The following is a 21,510-nucleotide window of genomic DNA, read 5'->3' on the forward strand; positions in this document are numbered from 1 at the left end:
AGAGAATGCTGGAAGAATTCATAAATTAGTGCCAAATCAGTCTCATTCCCAGCTACTACACAATCTGCTGTAAACCAGAAAAATTGTATTTACACACATTAAGGCAAAGCCCACTGGCCTCTACAAAATTAGCCTAAACACGAAATGCAGTTATTTGAGGGACTCCCTATTTCATTATGTGTCTTAGGAATAAAGGGATAAAGTTTGCCATCAATAATGCTGAACATATCTGCTGAACCCCGCAGATTCCAGAGCATTAATAATTTAAACTCTTCTGGGAATTTTGTCATGGTGGAGATAGGACTTGTCTGCAAACGGAGCTCAGGGGATGTTCAATATGATCTATTCTAGTATACACACACAATTGCTACATTTATCATGATGCAGGGGAAAATGGTTCCTTCTTAAGGACTTCAGGAATGTTTCTTCTGTAATCTACACAACAAAAACTCTGAGCATTTCTAATAAAAAAAATCCCAGGTCCTATAAAGACATTACTGTAAAAATTACACTGAAAGGCTTCTTTTCTCCCTCTCTATTATTTGTGCATGTACAGTGGTGTTTTCAACACATTATAAAATGGGATGGGAAGAAAGGAATCCAGCTCCTGAGAGTAATGTTGTTTATGCAAGATGCTACTGCCAACACAGACAGCATGAGCTTATGGCCTAAGAAATAAAGCTGTATGACTCAAATATTTATACTGGTGCAAAGCTAATAGCTCTGTATACAACACAGTCAGTTATGTGCACAACTACTGGATGGCAGAGCAAAAATCCCCTTTTGCACATGTCATTGGAAAGCATGGAAAGAACAAATCCATTTGAAATTCTTGTGGTATATATCTGTGTAATACAGGGTAAATTCAGGCATTTCTGCAGTAGCCAATCTAAGGTAAACTCTAGACATGGACACATTCACCCAAACAGGCTTTGAAATAATTAAACAAGAAAAACCTTCCTTTCACAACCAAGCCCTAATTCTTAGACTACAGTTTGCAGAAAAAAAACTTCAAAACCATTTCTGTCCACATGCTTTTAATGTGCCCACTTGGTACCTTCACTATGCCAGGAATGTACAATGTGATTTGTACATTCACAGCTACTGAGTGGCAGAAGGACAAATGTTCCCCTACAAAGATCAGGCAGTAGGGAATCTAGTGCATGTGAACACCTCAAAATAATTCCTTAATTTGCTAAATTTGCTATATTGGCATTGAAATAATCTGAATATAGGTGATCAGAAAGAATCTTAATGGCACAAGGAATGCCTCAACTGATTAGCTTAGTCCAGCTGATTAGCTTTTCACCATGATTTAAGATAGTCCCTGTAAAACCTAGAGAACATCATCCAAATCCTCTACAAGATTATTGCCTGATTGCCCATGAAAACTGAACTTCATCATGTAATATCATAAACCAATTATTTTTCTGTTGGGATATTTGTAAACACAATCACTATGGAAAAAGTAATTCAAAAGTTTTTCACCGTAGCAGCTTTTACTTGATGTTAACACCTTGAAGAGCTACGTTCCCATCTCAGCATAAAGAAGTTATGCTAGTGCTGGCTCTCAAATGATTATTTGGATGAGGCCTTCTGTGTTTCTGATGAAAAAAAGAAGAAGAAACCTTAGGAGTGAGAACAACAGGTAGGCAGAGGATGCGTGGCAATGGTGCAGAGGGAATAAATCTGCAGGACAGTTGAGGTGTGTGCACCCTGCTCCTGAAACAGGAGCCCCCAGGTTGGGGCTGCCTCAGGACAGCCCTGGTTCAGGCTGAGCCAGAACTTGCTGTTCTTCCTTCTGCATGGAAGCCAGCACAATCCCCAGAGACCTGCCCATCCTCTTTCACTTATCCAGTGGATGATCTTAATTTAGACCTCCTGCTCTCCAGGGCTCTCCTGTCCCAAAATCCTGCTTTGTCACAAACCTCTTTTTAATCTGCTTGGACATTTCAGTGCTTGACCGAGCTCTGATGTCTGATGGATCATCCCCTCGCTAGTTCTCCAAAGAGAAAAACTTTTTACTCTGACAGGGTTTTAGGAAATCCATGGCCCAAGTACATGACCAAAACATTTGGACAGCCTAGGGACAGCAAGCACCCCTGCAGAAAAAGATACACCTACAAGTCCTAATGCATATCTCACTATTCCAGAGTGTTTGAACAGCTTTATTGATAAGATTGTAGTGGTTTTTTCTATCAGCCATGGCCCTTTACTGCTCCTACAGGAAAGCACAGTAATTATTTAGAAGAGGCTATGGAGGGTTTCTAACTGCTTACAAAATAATACCAACAGCAAATAAAACAAATTATACCTCCTACCATATATTACAGACTTTATAGTTCTCTGTGTATTATTTGATAACACTGGCTTGGGATGGTCTCAATACAAGTTCAGCTGGCACTGGACTGTGCTGCTGTCTGAATTAGCATAACAATTTTAATCCCAAGAGTTAAGAGAAATCAGATTGAAAAATAAAAAAGGATCCAGCATAATGCTTTGTAAGCATTTATGGTGCAATAATTATGCCACAGCTTGATGTAGTAAGACTCTCATAATATATTTTTCCAAATGTCTTTGGAGTGACAGATCCCAATTTGACAGACTTTCATGTACATGGGGAGGAACAGCCCTCCACTAACTCTGCTTTGGGGTAAGCAAACGGAAATTATAATAATGATGAAATTCTGTTTTAGTTCTCTGACTTGAATTCATGTACACACTGACCAGATTCTGAAACTGCAAGACAAAATGGCAGATGGGCCAGTTTTGCTGGGAAGCCCACACTGTAATTAGGAAGGGAGGGGGGAAGAGGAAAAAGAAAAAGCATGCAGCAAAACCACACTTTTATTAACTGAGTGACTAAACGAGGCAGTAAGGCAGTACTCTATAAATATTAGGCTTCATCTAGATTTTATTATTTTGCAAGCTGTTTGTGTTACAGTGACGCTCTCAGCTTGTATTTTAACTACCTACTAAAAATATGGAAAGCAATAGTAATAAATATATTTTATACATGAGTTCATGTACCAGTTCTTTGTTGGGGACACTACAGAGTCTATAAAATGAATCTGTAGTCTTTTACTCTGTGTTAATTGGCCTTCAAAGTCAGGATGATGGATAGAAGCTGTTTCTCAAAGTCAATGACCACAAAAACCTTACCAAAATGCTAAACAAGAGTTAAGTCTACAGTAAAATTGACACTGTTATTTTGCTAAATGCTTCATTGTCGTGCATTATCTGTGTTACAATTGCACCAAATGGCTTTTCTGGGGACTGAATACAACTTCATATCATTCTGTACCCATTGTAGGGAACTCCATTCTGTAGTACAGGGAATGATCCAATGATCACCACTGAAGGAACAAAAGCACCAGTTATCAGAAATTAGAAAGGAATTGAGCTATGTCTATGTGCTTATGGAAAGCAGTGCAACCTCTGGGATTTATTTGTTCTTACGGAAAAAATAAAGTACATGCATGTAAAAATCTTAGACCCATTTGTAGCCTTTTCAAATTTCCAAAGACTGGTTTGCCAGCTGCATGCTGTCTACTTCTCAGGATCCACTGGACGGACTCTTGAAAATTTGCTTTACTCAATACAACCAAGCTTTCACAACCATATACAGAATATTTACAGACCATGGACTAGTTCCTCCAGTCAGAGCAAAACTGCTGCCAATACAAATACCATGCCCTGTGAACTGAAGGACAAAACAGTACTGTCAATGTAAAAAAAAAACCCCAAAACATAACAAACAAAAAACCAAAATCAAAGAGGCAGATCTTGCATAACAGCATACTTTCAGAACCAGCAGATCCAGGGACTACTTAAGAAATAAATCCTGCAAAAGCTCTCCTTCCCTCACAGTCATTCTAGGTGACAAAGGACAGCACCATGTCCCTGTTGCTGTCTCCCCTGCTAGTCAGATGCTGGGCTACTGTGGGATCCCACCAGACTCTTGCAGCAGGAGTTCAGAGTGAGAACAACCCCGGCAGGGCCTCAGTACCGCTCCTCACTCTAAGAGACTCTGTCTTCCAATCCACTTCCAATTTTAATTTGTCCAAGAATTAGACCTCTTACAGATTGATTACTAGCTCCAGGCACCTGATAAGTCATGACAAAATTAAATTCACAGTCTAGTACAGTTTATTAGCAGGTTACTGAGCTGTTGGAAGGAAACACCCTCACTCCTCTCCCAGTGCCTTCCTCCCATGCTTCACACCACCCACACAATGAGGTGCCTGTACATCACGGAGCATAATGTCCACACAAAAAAATGAAGTCCAGAAAAGACTGACCTGCAAATTAACACCTTGTGCCACTTTGTGTGGAAGGACCAGATTCAGATTTCCCAGTGTCTGCAGGTTTGTACAGCAACACTGCTAACATTCAGTCTCCTTCCTTTACAGAAATTGCATTTACCCACACCTGTGTATTTGCACTGCGTGTTCCTGTAAAACACCTAACTGGCAAATAAACCTAGAGTGTGGAATTATCTACCTGCATTATGTATTCCCTTTCCAAGCAAAACTCAACATGGAAGCAAATTCTGTCAGGTGCTCATCACTTAACATTAAAAAAATTACAAGGGAAAAGTTAAATCATAAATGCACAAGGACCTTCTCCCTAACTGCTGCACTATCTCACACAATAAAATTAATAATTTAACTATCTGAAATTTCACATGTGCAGAGCGTTGCAAGTAGACCAGTGGCATTTTCACTTCAAATTTATATAGTCTTTAGTCAGTATACTTAATCTGCATTTCTAACACCTGCTTCAGTCAGCTGTGAAGTGCAATGTTATCTATAAAATTTTCTTTCATCTTTGTACTGTCCATCCAACAAAAAAAAAATCATGATATTGGATAATCATTCGACTTTTAAAAGGATATGAAATTTTTCACACGTTTTTTGATCACTGCTTGAAAGACATGCTCATATATTTGACATTCCATTTTATTAAAAGGCTTGAGTTTTTCAAAAACCCTTTCCCATTATTCATGTTATCTAATTCTATGTAATATAGTTCTCCTTCAAATAGTTAACATTTGCTTTCCATATAGTAGTAAAAATGTGGTTAAGAAAGTAGACCACAACTAAGCAATGAGGCATAGCAAGGTGTGCATTTTCAGACTATCAGAACTTGCCTCAAATGCACCAGGGGGAAGAAGCCAGAATGACTTTTGCACTCAGGTGGGCATCAATGCTGGCACCTGTAGCAACCACAGTACAAGGGCATGTGGAAAAAGTAGGCAGAGGGGGTGAAACCATGTGCAGCTTTCATCCAGCAGGTTTGTGTGAGGCAAAAAGCTGTGCCCAGTCATGCACAGTCTGAGCCAAGCTAAACACTCAATACCAATAAATATATCCAAGGAAAGTGTCCCACACAGCTTTCAGTACACTGGTTGAAAGACAGAAAATAATATTAAAAACCCATCTTCATATATCAATGGGCAAAATTTTCTATCTGACACGGTCACCTAATTTAGATACAAGTATAAATAATTCTTTTTCTTGGAAAGCAAAATATGACAAGTTTTCAATCATTTCACCCTTTGCAGAGAATACTGAGTTTGTCATAAATAAAGCCAGATGTTCATCTAGTCTGATCCTCCACCAGCTCCCAGGGAAAGGACAGCACATAAACATCTTTGCAACAAGTTACACTAGAGCAACCAAGAAGGTACCATCAGAAAATAATTTAGGAAAAGAATTTTGTCATACAATCTTTTTTTAGAAAGTAGAAATAACAAATGCAACAATTTACTTATCATTGCAGGAAAGTAATCTGGAGGAGAATTGGGTGGAGAATTGAAATGAAGGTGGAGGAAACAAGATGGTGGGAAGTGCATTTGCTCACATGCCATGCCCAAAAGGTGATAAACTGTATAAGCAAGCCTGAGCCTCATTACCTCCAATTGGTTTGGATGTTGCTGGGCTGGTGTTTTGGAGTGCTCTTTTTTTATTGGGCATTTATGTTTGTTTTTTTTACAAGAAATTAAAATGAAAACTCTATGCCACTGACAGAACAGTGTTAAAAGAAGCCAAATAATGACAGATCATAAACTAAAACAGTTCCCTCCCTCCTCCACAATCACTGGTCTTTTCAAGTATGTGCCATTAAGGATGAAAACTGAAGATTGTTTTGATACCTACAAAGAAGATAAGGCAAAATAATAATGAAGGGAGCCTCTCCACAACAACACAGGTACAGCTATTAAAGAAAAAAGAATTCATGAACTACTCCTGGCTCATGCTGAAGGTCATGATGGTTTCCCAAAATTGACTTTTAAAAAGCCCACAATAAAGAATAAACACAATTTCCAAAGGAAGCTCCAGTTTTATAACCATGCCTTTCTTGCTAGTTGAGCTAAAGACTTTGCAAGAGCTTTTGACCTAACCTCTGGCACCTCCACTAAGACAGTATTTGTCACCCTGACAGCGCGGGGAATGATTTCCAGCCCCTCAACTTAGAGTAATAATGACATCCGTCTTGTTTTCACCCCTAGAGACTGAGGACTGCCGAGTTTGGAACAGGCACTGTGCAGCCTGAGAGAGAAGAGCCACAGCAAAAAGAAACCCAGGCAGAGATTTAACCTGTTCTGGACCAAAAAGCTTAATCAATTAATGTGGTTTGGATATGTTCCTCCCACAAAGAGTTAACTAAAGGTAAAAGGAGGTTTGTATAGAACAATGCAGCACTGTTTGTACTACATGCTAGAACTCAGCTCTTGCTACCTACTGAATCCATGCTTGGTGGCTAGAGAAGGAGAAAGAGCTCTGTGCTCCCTGATGGATTAGCGCAGGTGACTGCTCAGCACACCTGCTCGTGTTTTACAGCACACACACAGCTGCTGGGTGAAACAACTCCTTGCAGCAGCACTAGTTCAAAGTCCTAATCAAGCACAAAACAGGGGCTTAAATATCCCTATTCCCAAGGAAAGGATGATTTCTCTCCACTCCCTCTCACCCCACAGACACTTTTCTTATGCAGGTGACTAAAAGCTGCAGCACAGAGGAAAGAACATTGCTCCATTTCAGTCAGAAGCTAAAACTTTGGGGGAGAACATTAACAGCAGATTCTAAAAACATTTTCATTTCCTTTTGATGAATTTTTTAAAAGTGAGGAAGAAAATTACATATTTTGTGCATTTCCAAATCTGTCTGCAGGGAACATTTACCCTTAAATCAGGCCAAATGACTACATGTTTGTGTACAACCATAGCCCTAGAGGAATGCAGAGGAATGCTTCTTCTAGTATTAAAAGATGCTAGAGAGGGCAAAATAAAAACCAAATTGTCTTTCACAGTGTCTCCCTTCTCAATTTCTACTTGATGCACCAACCTACCTAACATAAAGAACCAATAAATTCAAACATTTGGTTCCCACAGACACAACTAAATTCTTGCAAGAATTTTAAATCTCTTTCTTTACAAATAAACTGTTCAAAGTTTTGTAGTGTACATTTTCACTTTTTTTTTTAAAAAGCACACATATATTTCTCCAAGTAGTTGTCAGAAGCAAATAAAGCAGCTTTTCAATGCAAACATTTTTTAGAACTAATTTTAAGTGATGTGACACAGTCCCACGATACAAAGTTCAGTGACTTAATTAGAAGTCAGACACCTTGCTCTTACTTTATAACAGAACAGATGAAATTAACAGAAAGAAATATCACTTTTGTTATTTTGGAGTGAAAAAACAGGAAACTATTCTAATACAGAAGACAAGAAAACATCACAAACTAAACCCAGGACCTTTCAATATTATGATCTGTACACAACTTCAACCCTGGGACAACTGTTTTTATTTGTGGTTTTTGTTGGTTTTTTTTTTTTCTCCTTTCAAGTTCTGGCCAATAACCATAGTAAGCAAAACCAGAAAAAAAAACCAGCCCAAAACAAGCATATTCTTTTGACAAAAATGCGATATTTTTACACCAGAGAGGACAATGATAAATTGCTAATTATGACATGAGTAATCTTAGACAAACTGATTTTATGCTAAAACTGTATCAGCGCAGATTTAATTTACATACTAATCCAAGTGACCACCTGATTATATAATATTAAACACATATAATTCCTTCTCTAGATGTTCTCCAAAGAATAGTTACCAAAGAGAGGTGCTCTTGTTTCTCTAATTCATTAGCTTCCACTTAAAATGGAATCAAGCTTCCTGTAAATTTCCAGCGTTCATTCTCCATAACAATGATGACTCTGGTGGTGACTGTGGTGATGGCTGCACCACAGTCACAGAGACATTTCATTTTCAGTTTCCCCACTCTGTGTGATCAGAAGAAAGATGTCAGAACACAAAGTTTAAGAAGACACTTTGAGTGTCCATTCTTGGCTACAGAACCTTCTCCCCCTTCTACCTTGCCGTTCCCGAAGTGACAATTGGACTGGAAGAGTGAAGCTGCTTCAACTCTCACACCATCTTTCCAAAGTGCAACAAACACGCTGAGTTCTGCCTCTGAATCTTCTCCAGCAACATCCACTTTTGCTGTCTGTTTTACTAACTCAAGAAATGCTACTGGCACATATATCCTCAGCTCTCTCTTTTCCAAAAACCTGCTAATCCATGGAAACAGTAATGATGGGGGAAGGATTCAACCTACTGTCTCAAAAGCCATCACTGAGTACCGTGCCTAGCAAGTGCACTAGATGAGGTTGCTGACCAAAAAAAGTAGGTGCAAGAAAAAAAAAAACCTGTCTGCTGTCATATGGGGAAGTGGGAAAAGCAGAATACTTATCTTTGGAAAGGTAGCAGTTGCTTATTTTTTGGCCTCAAAGATAATACAAAGAGATGTATTTAATGGCCTACTTATTGCTATCTTTAAACAAACTTTTTTTTGGCAGAACTGACTGCTTGAGTCCCATAAGACCAAGCAAGATGAATTAAACGATCAGTAGCAAAAGCTAATGGGAAAACTAAGAAAGCCCTGAGACAAGCTACAGCCCACATAATTTCTACACATTTGACAGCTAATGGTTTCATTTTTTGTTATTAGGTAGATTTCAGGCATTTTCCTCTTGACCACTGTAAAAAAAATAAAAATACAGGGACTAATCATTGGCCCCTTCTAGAGAACACTCTTTCTAGAGACCTTGCCAGCGCATTTTCTTTCCTCTTGGTTACTGTTACCTCCTCTCCTTCTCTGTAACACATCAAAGATAATCACCAGCAGTGCTGTTATTTGTTAACTGGTTCTCTGTGCTGGCTGACTCTGCAAATCCCTACTGACTTAAATCTCTTTTCAGACCAACTGTGTCATCAGTGAGACCACACAGTGGGCATTACAATACTCACATTTTCAGTTATCCCTCTACCTCTATCTCTCTGTCCCTTGGGAGGAAGATCCCATTTACTTCACCGGCACATTTATACTTTTTCTCTTTTTATAATTTTTTTAAAGGAGTTCAGCATTAGTCATAGACAGGAAGATTTTTTTATTATTGTTTTATTTGGTAAAAAAATCTACATCTCATTCTATCTGACACCCTCTCTCTGTCAGTTTGGCATTGGGAGGGAGAGAGATTATCAATAAAGGAATACTGGGATGGGTGCACATGCCCAGCAATCCCTGAAAATAATCATGTATGTCTTTAAGCCTGTGCTAAAGGCTGTCTTTTACAGGAAGCTTTGTTTTTCTGCCTTGCTTGCACCAAAAAAGTAAAAATTAACTAAAGTTTAGGTATTCAGCTGAGCATGCTGTACACTGGAACTTTGAGTACACTGTGAGAGTGAAGGTCTACATGCTTTGAGAAGTTACTTGGCAAAAACCCTAGAAACAGCCAATGATGCCCAAGCTTACACTGAGATTTCAGCTCCAGCTAGCAGAAATCAAAATGAGGATATTAAACAACAACAAGAGACCTGAGCATCAGCCATGAAATATGTAAGGCAACATAACTGGCTCCCAAGATTATTTAAATTATAAACTTTTCCTGCCTGGTCCATACTATCTGGTCCAAACACTCACTGCTGCAGACATCTGCCATCCCCTTCCACTCATGCAAGAAACAATCCTTCAAGGATAAGGTGCCTTCCCTAGTGTCTGATTAAGAGGGAGAACTTGCTCAGGACTTGGAGAAGTTCCCTGATCAAATTCGGAGTACAGACCCGCAGCATCACTGTACTGCTCACAGAGCAAGAGGGGACACTTCTGAGAGTGCAGTGGCTCTCCATAAAGAAGCTCCACTTTGAAAATAAACAGACTGAATCTAGAATTCAGCACCTGTTGTGAACAGACTTCCTGGCAAGATTTCTTTGTAAACAGCTAGCAGAGTAAAAAGGGAATCCCAGATGACTGCTCTGCCCCCTTTCATGCTGCAAAGACACAATTAAGATGGAACAAAGGGGCATACAAACATGTGCCTGATTTTAGAAAAATATTTACAATGTTTATACTAGAAATGCTTAAGACAGATAAGGATATTTATTCTAGAAATAACTAAGATTTAAAAAGTGATAATAAAAAAAGCCTCAAATAAACCTAAACCATTCAACATCCATTAAGGTAAAATAAAGTAAATAAATTCAGCCAATTGGTTATTTCCATATGGTTGGATTTCTTTAAATGGTAATGAAATCATTGCTAAAAAATCCATTGTTATTAAAATAAAAAAGTTGGCTCAGCCTACCAAAATTAGATTTGTAAGTTGCTGGTCATTCCCATAATTAAATCTGTGTCACAAATTTGCAAGAAAAATGGACACTATGACTAATGCATTTACTTGCAGCACTAGTGCTGTCAGGCTGTGTAAATCATTATGCCTGCTAAAGCAGACTAGATAAGAATTCCATACATTTTCATTAACCAGCTAAGCTTTGGGTATATGTGAGAAGCTAACTTTATTCTCTGCTAGCTCTAGCTTGCATTTAGAAGACAATGTAAATAAAAATACTAGCCTTGATTTGATGAGCCATGTGGCGACTCCAAAAATTATTTGAGCTTTTTGAAGGGCATGAACCAGCTCTGTCCCCTCTGAGAGATGGCCAGATAACAAAAAAAAAACCCACATACTTAGTTTGGACAAAGGAGATTAATGGAATGATGGGCACCTGACAAGTGTCCCATTTCATCAACTATGTTTCAACAGAGAAAGAAAAGCTAATCCATAGCAGCACAGGAGGAAGTCTTAAACAACGTTTTGCTGTTTTCTCAGGAGCCCAGTGGTCACCAGAGCAGAGTCCCCAGAATCCTCTATTTTCATCTCAACTTACTGTCACCACAGACCTTCAGATCTTTGTTGTGGGCGAAGCTGGTTCCTTTCACACTGTTCATAGCCCCAAGGTACTGAAGAACCAGCCTACACTGACTCACACCACAGGCTGGATATTCTTATGGGATCCCCAGCCCACAGTCTCAAGCAGAAAGGAGATTCATGACAGACAGATTAGACAAGACTGGTCCAGTCTAGCAGTGCAGAGAATTTTGTGAGGACACTGTTCTGGAAGTCCATGTCCCACACACAAGGCATTACACTGTCAGTGCAAACTGAGTGCAGCTCTCAGCCAAGCATGTCTCCAGGGCAGGAGCAGCCTCAGTGGCAGGTGGACAAAGTCAAAGGAGCTGAACCACTCAGGCCATGGAACAACCTTCAGCACAGCATGTTTTGCAGTCTCCTGCCTATTGCTCTGTGATTTGCGCATTTGCAAGTATCTGTCTTCCTCTTTTAGAAGCAGAATAGAAATACTTAGGAAGCATGGCAATGTACACAACATTAACAATTCCAGTAGACCCACACTTCACATTCCAGGCAATTTCTTCAGCCTTTAGGGGCAAAGGATCCTCCCTCCTCCAAGTGGAAGCCGCTAACACAGTGCTTTCTATCTTAGCATGTGCATACAACCTTGGGATAACCAACCACTTGGTATGAGTAAAACACTACCAGATTATATTAAAACCCCATTAAGAGGAAAATCTGAAATCACTTCTTATGTTCCACAATTATTGTAAACCAAACTGCTTAAACGAGGGGAGGAGATAATGATATTAGCTACCCAGCTCAGAGCAATCCTCTGTGGTATGAGCCTAAATATTCTCTTGGCTGAAATTTATGTAAATTGAATTCATCTATCGTTACTTATTACTAATCTAGCTATATAAAAACACTTTTCTGTAACAATTAGTTTTTTCAAACACTGGGTTTTAATTAGACCTGAGACATTATTAAACTAAGTCAATAAAATAATGTAAATATGTAGTGTATCATTCCATGTACTGTTTTGTCTGTATATTTATAGGAATATGGACTTTGGTGGAGTTAAAAAGGAATTACTTTGTGGTTGGGCTGGCAGTTTTTGTAAATCTCTTTACCAGTGGAAACACCCCCAGGTACATAATCTAAGTGCATTTCTGCTCAGCAAGACATATTTGGCATTTCTACATCTTGTATATCACAAGATGTTCCATTTCATCTAAATAAGCTGATCTCAGTATCATTCTAACATTACACCGAGTATTTTCCTGCAAACATTTTGTTCCACAACTTACTTTAATTTAACTTCTCAACGCTATTTCCTAGTCTTAAGGGAAAAAAAAAGGTGGTGGGGGCAGGAGAATAATCAGCACAGCACATCTTTCAGCCCTTTTAAATCAGCCTGTTTGACACTATCACACACAGGCACTGGCCCACAGGGCATAGTCTGAAAAGAGAAAACACTGTCCTGGCTTTGTCACAAGCGCCACAACCTGCCCACACGCTACACATGGCGAGACAAGAAACATAAGAAAAACTTCAGCCTTGCTGAGATCAGAGCCTTCCAAATAATCCCCATAAAGTTTTGGTCACAAAGGTCTGTGACTCCACCTAAGCTTGTCCACATACAGCTCATCATTAGACACTCCTATGAAATATGCAGATGTGATTTAGATTCATCCTGAACTGAAGATACAGGAAGGACATAGGTTCTCCACCCATAGCCAAATCCATAAGATAGGCACCAATATAAACTGATGGATTCCCAAAACCACTTCCACCAGGACCTTCCATTATGTTCTCAGAAACAAGCCAATTATTTTTATATTTTATAGAACGGTTTTGACTTCAAACAAATGTATACACACACACACATACACACACATGTACTTAATGTCTTGCCAGTTTTTCAACAGCAAGCTTTCTTTGTAAGTGACCACATGCTTGCCAGTGGAGCAGCTCAATTCAAGGTCATGTAGACCCACACCACTGTGAAACTACTGGTAAACAACTCCGTCTTCTTACTACTGACCCTGGCCTACTATCACATGTCAACCACAAGATCTATCCTATCAATTTCATGACTGGAAAAGTTTTTAAGAGCAAAGCACTCAGTAAACATATTTGTGATTTGATTTGTGTCATACACATGTATTCCCTACATAATCATGATTTCAAAGCAGAATTACCATAACAAATGCTTAAATGTGTGGATATATTTGTAATTTAATAGCAACCAGTGTCTTTACCATGTTATTCTAAAAAAAAAAAATTTAAAATCACTCATTAGAAAAAATCAGCTGGTACTATGGTTTCATTCTAGCTGATCTTTAATATTTTTGAAAAGTCTTTTCTGGGAATTTTGTAAGAATAATGTTTACTGCAATGCTGCTCCAACATTTGCAAAAAGACCTGAAGGGAACAAAAAGTGAAATGAGGTAATTACATGTAAGCAGAATTTTCCAAGGATCATGAACTAAGACCAAAACCAAAAATAGGAGTATTACATGAAACAAAACTAACTCAGCTTCTTGAGCTCAGATTTCTTCAAAGAGCTGCAAACAGCTACTAGAAATTGAAAATACGTCTCTGTTGATTTACTAGGAGCCAGCATAGTAGTCAGATGCAGTGGAGCCTAAATTCATACTTGAAGCCAATAAGTATCTCCAAGTGGCAGCGGAACTGAGCCTTTGGGTATTCACAGAAACCTCTTGAACTGAAAGCTGGAAACAGCAGGGAAACCAGGAGCTCGTGCCAAGCAACAAGAGAAAATATCACGCACATGCACACACAGACCTCAGAGTTTATCCAACACTTCCACAGTTTGAGGCAGCCCCATAGAAGGAGAATATTACAGGTAACACAAAGGACAAGCAGTTGGGAACCGATATTTTAAATATGTGAGAGGTTGTCCATACGCAAAAAACTTATATCCACCTTCCTAACTTCAGCCTAGTCTCTGAAAAATGCAGCAGCACAACACAACTTCAAAATGCCATGTGACTTTGCCTCTTGCTAGTACAGGTCCATATACTTAAGGTTCTAAAGTCAGTTTTTCATAAAATAAAAAAAAAAACATGAATTAAAAAGTGAGTTATTTTGTACTCACAGTTTTTATTTCAATTTTGTAATTTGGATTCTTTTATCACTTATTCATTTTATACATCACAGTATAAAACTGGTACACAAAACTGGCATCATAAACAGTTACTTCTAAACATGCATAAATTTTAGTAAGAGCAAATTCAATTATTAGCTGCCTAAATAAACAACCAGTCAACACAAAATAATTTTTTACGTAACATTCATTAGTATCTCTCTAAGCAACACATCAGTAAAAGAAATCTATTCTTCCTAAATATATTTAGTGTTCTTTACTGTGTCCTTTCCAAATGTTTGTAGACCATCAGGACCACAAATACTGCTTTTGCTTTTTAAAGAAACAGTTACATTTCCAGCTGGATTGATTGCTTTCCCATATCCAGCTATTTTAGTGTGTTCCTCAGAGACATCCAGTGGCTTCACTGACAGTAAAATATGCTAAACAAATGACAAGTCACTGAGTAAATTAGCATCTACTCTCTGATCAGCTGGGTCATGTTTTCTTTTCAAAATCCATGGCCTCTTGATAGAAAATAATGAGTATTTGATGGGCCTTATTAGAAAAATCAATATATTGATGCCTATGTCTGAAACATCTGCATAATAATAGATTCTGTTAACCCATTAAGGAGAAAATTAAGATGTGTTTACACATTATTAATTTACCATGAGCAGAGACAATTTATTCACTACCTTTCTCAAGAGCTTAACAAAAAGAAAAGAAATTGCAATATCCGTATTTAAGGGCATGGTGACATAAACTGGAAGATGATTCAAATTTTTTCCATCTGAATGGCAAAATTCCACCAACAATAATGTGAAAAAATCCAAACACACCAATGATACTGCTAAAAATGAGACTATTAAAGCATTTGCTATAAATACTGCGTTACTTACCAAAAAACTTCCAAAAGCTGAATTAAATATTGCAGCTGCCTAGAAAGAAAAAAAGGATAAATATCACCAGTGGTGCAATAGCTACAGTGCAGGAACAAAATGTCCTTCCCCCACCCACCAGGCTATTAGATTCTCCAAATACACACATACACAGAGACCATTAGGCAGTTAGCCACTGCTTAAAAAATTGCCAGTCGCCTGTAACTTATGAAGACTGATGGATTCTGGTTTATGCATTCATAAATAATGTGCTGAAATGGACAAAAGCAGAAGGAGAAGAAAATCCTTGCCGATAGACTGAAGAGGAAAATTCACAAGAACTAAGAATATTACACAGAAGCTAGGTCTCACTACTTTGCCAGGAACATTTTCATATACTGACCTATTAATTAAAATAAACATTACCTGATTTAACTAAAATGCTGCATTTTTATACACTTTAAAAATTTTAATGAAATATTAATCTGGTAAATAAACTATTTTAATAGTTCATCATAATAAAGTGTTGACAGAGAGAATTTCCTGTAGCTTGACAAACAAATTTAAAATAGGAATAACAAAAAACCCAGCAAAAAGAAATCCTACAATCTCCCATACTTCTGAGGCCAAAATGCCATTACTTTTCACTCCAAAGTCTTTTAAAATAAGAAAATAAACAATTTTGATAATGACTTAAGAAGTGTTTGTGCTTACCTAAATATCCAGGAAATACAAGATAGCAGTATTATTTCTTAATATGAACTCATTAAATTCCAGGAAGTTAAAACTTGAGTCTTGCATAGCTTTCCCCAATTACCAAGCAAGAACAGAAACTCTTGTATGGCAGCCAGTCTGATGATGAAAAGCTACACAGCAAAGGTAAGAGGAAAGGGAGGAGGGAAATCTACCATTTACGTGCCGGTTTAGAGTCAAATTAATCACCCTGGACACTTCCAGCCACAGATTAATAACAAGAGGTTGTTAGTGAGTTGAGCAAGTTTGAATAAAGTCCAAAATCAGGGTAGGAGCTGTAGCTGAACCTGCCTTCTGCTCCATAAGAAGATGCAATGAAAATGAATGGGTAATGAGATCCTTGGCTCTAGAGAGCTTAGCTTTCTTATTCAAGTTCATAATTAATTCAAAGCTTTGATAATTTCATTAGATTCCTTCTCTGCTGGCCCTATCAATAAAAGATGGCACTGGACCACAGCTCCTCAGTGGCCCAAATACAAAAACAAATGCAGACTGGGAAACCCTTGCTGACTTTCTCACTAACAGGGACAATGGCATATGGCACTCCATGTTGTAGAGGGAGCATCTGAATAGGTACAGCTAAATAAAACATTATAGTTGACACTTGTAAACTACAGTAACATATTTTAACACCTCTCTCTCATCAGCATTTCTTTTTTGAACATTAAAAAAAAAAAAAGGAGGCACAAGTCCAAACAGCTTCTCTTGCCAGAGATCATAGCTGAAAGGAAGCGTGAGTAGTATAAACAATTTTTCAACAAGTGTGAATTAAATCAGTGCAACTGACACTTTCATGTAGCAAGGCAAAGAGACACTATACTCATCCACACAAACCTAGAACAGGGCTACCAATCCTGATTTGGGGATCATTGAGAGATATCACATTATTTTACTTAAAACAGGCTGCAATTCCACTTCCAGGAGAAATTCTGTCTCTGGAAAGGTGTTAAGGAGTGATACTAGATGATGGTATTTTGCCCATTATCAGACTTCTTTTATTCCTTCCTGATCCATCTGGAAGATATCTGGATTTTTTAAATAATCCCAAGCACATAACAGGGACTAAGACAACAACCTTGGACAAAATTTATACTTTAGTTGTTTAGCCAGTCGTGTGCAAGTCATAATTCACAACCAGTTCTGGAGTACACTTGTTTACAATTTTTAACTCCCTTTCTCTGAAGTGTCAGAAATTATCCTGAGCAGATGATTAAATACTCATTATAGGCAAAAGAAGAGAAAAAAAAAAAAACACAAAACAGGAAGACTGCATATTAAGATACAATCATCCAGATTATTTGCCTCAGCAAGGGAGGATTTACATATGTCAATTACTCTAGCTGCAGTTTTCTTTGTAAACATTTCCCCTGCAAAGCAAACTCAGAAGTAAATTCTTCTCATACTCACAAACCTGGGGCTTATATTTGTGATTCTGGTTCAATTTAAACAAACTGGTAGTAAACTGAATGAAGTGCTCCAATTTGTAATTAAACATACCTAGTAGCATAACCCTGTAGAATTTAAACACTTTTGTGCTTCCAACTCCCTTCTATCAAAGGGATACATACCTCACAGGGCATTGTCAAAATTAATTCATCCCTTAAAAAGCACTCTGAAATCCTTAGAGGGATGATACAAATAAACATTAGTGCTGACACATGATACAGCCAGGCTCTTCATTTTCTATTTGAAACATTTATTAGTCACTATTATTGCATCACTTTTTTTAGTGTTTGCTCTTTTTGTGCTTCGACAGATATCAGACTGTCTGCAGCCAGCTGAAATGAAACAATAAAACACAAAAACATTTCAATGTCTTTGTAATACTCCAAATTCAGATTTGCATGTGTTTGCAAACCATTCATTGCATTTACCATTAGTATGAGGGGAGAGCTCTCTATAAAATCCACAGTGAAGTCCTTTCAAAAGGTAAGTGCATAGCCATGGATTGAAATGTAAGGTCAGGCCATGTTCAAAAGCAGCAGAATCAACAACAAAACAAATTTTCTATGTTTGCATCAACCCAAGGGACGTGACTGAAAGTCACTGCCAGGACTCTTAACAGGACAAGTACAAGAGCATGGGCAGCATCACTTGAGTTAATAATTGTACATATTAGCTCCATTAAACAACAAATTCACTTATTATTGGGCAGGTACAATTTCAGTCAATTCTGCATGGCACTGGGCTTGAGGGAATACTGAGAGACTACATTTCCAAGGAGAATTCCAAATTAGAAATGACCAGGCCACCTCAGAAGGACGCCTATGTGGCAGCACTTGGCAGAAATTTTTCTCATACCAGAGTCTATCACAAAGCTTCAGCCCTTCATCTCTCCCCTTTTCCTGGAATATATGTATGGAAAACACTGCTTAGATTTCTACAGTGGCAGCAACAAGATCTAAGACAGTCCTCCTGGCAACAAAGGCTGGTAAAAGATGGAAGAAAAGGGCAAAGCCACTACCAAGGGGCTGAGCCTGTCCCTCCAGGTGTGTATTCAAATGCAGCATCAACTACATGCAGTAATAAGTACATGTGACTGGGCAGCAAATGAAACAAGTGTGCCCAGAATTCAAGAATTAAATAGAGAACACATTCTGAATTTTGTTCCATTGCCTTGTTTTTGGTAGCAAACTAAACTATCTTGGAATTTATTAGACTAGATATTGTTTTGATAATAACATAGCCAGACTACATTAAACAACAGGAAAACACAGCCTGGGCACATTTGGAACACCTGGGTCAAACAGCAACATTTTATCATTATCAGCAGGATTTCAAAGAAATTGTTATGCACAACTAGACTGGAACTTTGCTGCAGAGCACAGGGAAAGAGCAGTGCCTCACAGCTTTGTATGCAGACCTCAGAGAAAAAGTATGAGATTTTCTCACCAGTATGTGTATGGTGCTTCAATACCAAAACATTTGATTCTCCAGTGTCATTTGGCAGCCCTTAGGGAGACAACCTTCCTAGATGTATTTAAGCCTACACTTACCCCCAGGCACCCCACAGCTGGGACAGCACACCACATGGACACCAGGGCCTGGCTGGCCCCAAGTCATCCCTGCTCTGAGGAAAGGATACTCCAGGGTCAAGGCCACAGATGCAGAGTAATGAAACCAAACAGCCCCAGAACATCCTGGAAGGAAGCAGCCTGGGCATTATACAGAGCTGTTGTGGGTCTGTCTGCCATTCCCTGCAGTTAAAACCTGAGCACTAGGGGGATGTACTGCACACTAGTGGGATATGCAGCTCAAGCGGCAGCAATAAGACTAATTATCCTATTTGACACACAAGGCACAGCAAAAGAGAAAGGAGAACCCAGAAGAGGAGAAAAGAACTGGGAAGAGACAAGGACTCTCACAGTTCTAGTGCAGGATTAGGCAGTAGAGGACAGAGAACACAATGTGGTAGTGTAAGATTTTATAGCATCCATACTATTATTGCAAAATTTAATACAACCATGTCTTCTATTTGACAGAAGAAAAAAGGGAAAAAAAAAAAGAGAGAAAGGCTGAAGAAAGTGATGGAAATTATTTGACCAAACAGGACAGAAAAGGAAATTTTATCTACCCAAAAAGATCAGTGTAGTTCAAAAAGGTGGAAGAAGGCAGGACGTTAGAAGTAACTTGAATGAGTCGGCAGAGTCCCTTTAAACAACCCCTTCAATCTCCTATTTAAAAATAAAATCTCCTGTAAGTGTTACCACAGCTCATGTCTTAACTGCTGTTTCCAATAACAAGATGTTACATCTCTGTAGAAAGCTACTTGCCACAGCACTGTTACTGCAAACAGAATATAAATATACCTAATAAGGTTTAATCTGTGTTGCTGTTCATAACTATTCATCTGAGTTCAGACAGGAAAAAAAAATATATTCAAGTTCCTGGATCTGAGCACTAAATTGAATCAGGTGTCCTCTTCTCTTAAGAAAATTAAGTTGCTTTTGTGCAAGAGTGTTTTAATGAGAACAGAGCCTGCCGACATTGATAAATGGGAATGACACCAGAGAGAGCATGTAAGCAGGACAATATGTGCATGTTACAGTCTTACAGGCTATTTTTCACTGACTATCCTGAATGACTTCGCTGTTTCTTAAGGGGCCTATTAATCTCAAATTTAGTTATTACACAACGTTTATTTGAACATATATTCTGTGGATGATGACAGTTAATAAAGGAAATCTTTTACAAGCTGTATTTTTACATATTGTTCCAACTGCAGCTCCCAGTCGTTCTACTGTATTGATGGAATAACCTAGTTATGATGCAGCTTTAAAAAAGGCACATATATTCAGATTCCTTTCTAAGCATATGGGGACTCTTAAATAACTGTTAAAATGCATATAAAAATCCTGCTCCAGCATGGCAAAAATGAAAGAGGCCGTGTTAACGGCTCAAGCAAATCTCCAGAAGCCCAGTTGCCCCCTCCAAGGCAAAGCACATGCCTTTTTAACACTCCAGCATCATCTCTGGGAAACAAATAGGGTCTAGATTTGACTCTGATGTATGTACACTCCATCCTGAATTCTCAGAAGCTGGAGAATACATCTTACACATGACTCCAGCCCATGTGCTGTACACGTGATAGGGCACCACAACAGTTGCATTATGTTTACAACAAAACAAAAAACACACAAAACTACCAACCATTCAAACACACAAAATATGAAAAACACAAAATCCCCACAAAACAAACTAAACTCCACAAAACTTTGATACCAACTAAATTTTGAGTCCGAAGAAATCTTCCCCAAAAAGTGTTCTGATGTTCAAAAAGTCTCTTATAAAAATACCAAATAACTCCAATTAATTTAGTAGAGTAGATATGTACACAACCTTATGCTCTTATTTTTAAAAAACTATCAAAAAATCCAGAGAATCACAAATACACACACAAAAGAACTACACATACCAACCAAGAAGCCTCCAGTATACCAATAAAAAAACCCCAAAGTATGGAGGGGATTATGTATTTATCTACTGCCATTCCCCTGTGGTCCAACACAATTTGCTGACTGGGAAAAAACAGCAAAGATATCACCTAATCCCCAACCCACCCCTAGAGCTGTGCTGACAACATGAAAACATTGCTTTATTTCAACCATGTTCAAGAACCATTACTCCTATGGAAATGACATTGAAAAGGCACCAGAAAATAAAAACAGAATAACTAATCTGTTGTTTGTTTGCATTTCAGCAGGGGAACATCATCCAGAGAATGATGCTCTCTAAAACACGGCGCTGAGCCCTCTGTTCCAGGCTGCCAGAGGTTGCCATCACTTGAGTAGAAGTTGGTGCTGCTTCAGGCAGGCACAGCATTCTGCCATAAGCAGAACACAGAAACAAGCTGGGGCCTCTGCTGGCAGAGTTATTGCCTCTTACCAGCAAAGTTGCTTCAGTTGAAAATCAGTCTTTCATTCCCCAATTTTGGTAGTTCCTGATATCCATCACCACCTTTTGGTAAATAATATTTACAAATACAAAAACATCTGTTAAAAGGAAAGCTTCTTGAACACATTTATTCAGTTATGTTGTTCTTCCCATTGAAGGACTTCTCTGTTTCA

General features: G+C 38.4%; 1 protein-coding gene across 3 annotated transcripts in view; it reads right to left on the reverse strand.

Moving 5' to 3' along the window:
• The window catches only part of SLC10A7 (solute carrier family 10 member 7), a 139,636-nt gene that overhangs the window by 78,110 nt on the left and 40,016 nt on the right, over positions 1–21,510 (reverse strand). For all 3 annotated transcript variants that reach the window (XM_084205183.1, XM_084205184.1, XM_084205185.1), the window contains one exon: positions 15,212–15,250. In XM_084205183.1, the coding sequence (XP_084061309.1) occupies positions 15,212–15,250 (39 nt within the window). The remainder of the gene's footprint in view (positions 1–15,211; positions 15,251–21,510) is intronic.

The sequence above is a fragment of the Fringilla coelebs genome (assembly GCF_963513975.1).
Source record: "Fringilla coelebs genome assembly, chromosome: 4".
Lineage (NCBI taxonomy): Eukaryota > Metazoa > Chordata > Aves > Passeriformes > Fringillidae > Fringilla > Fringilla coelebs.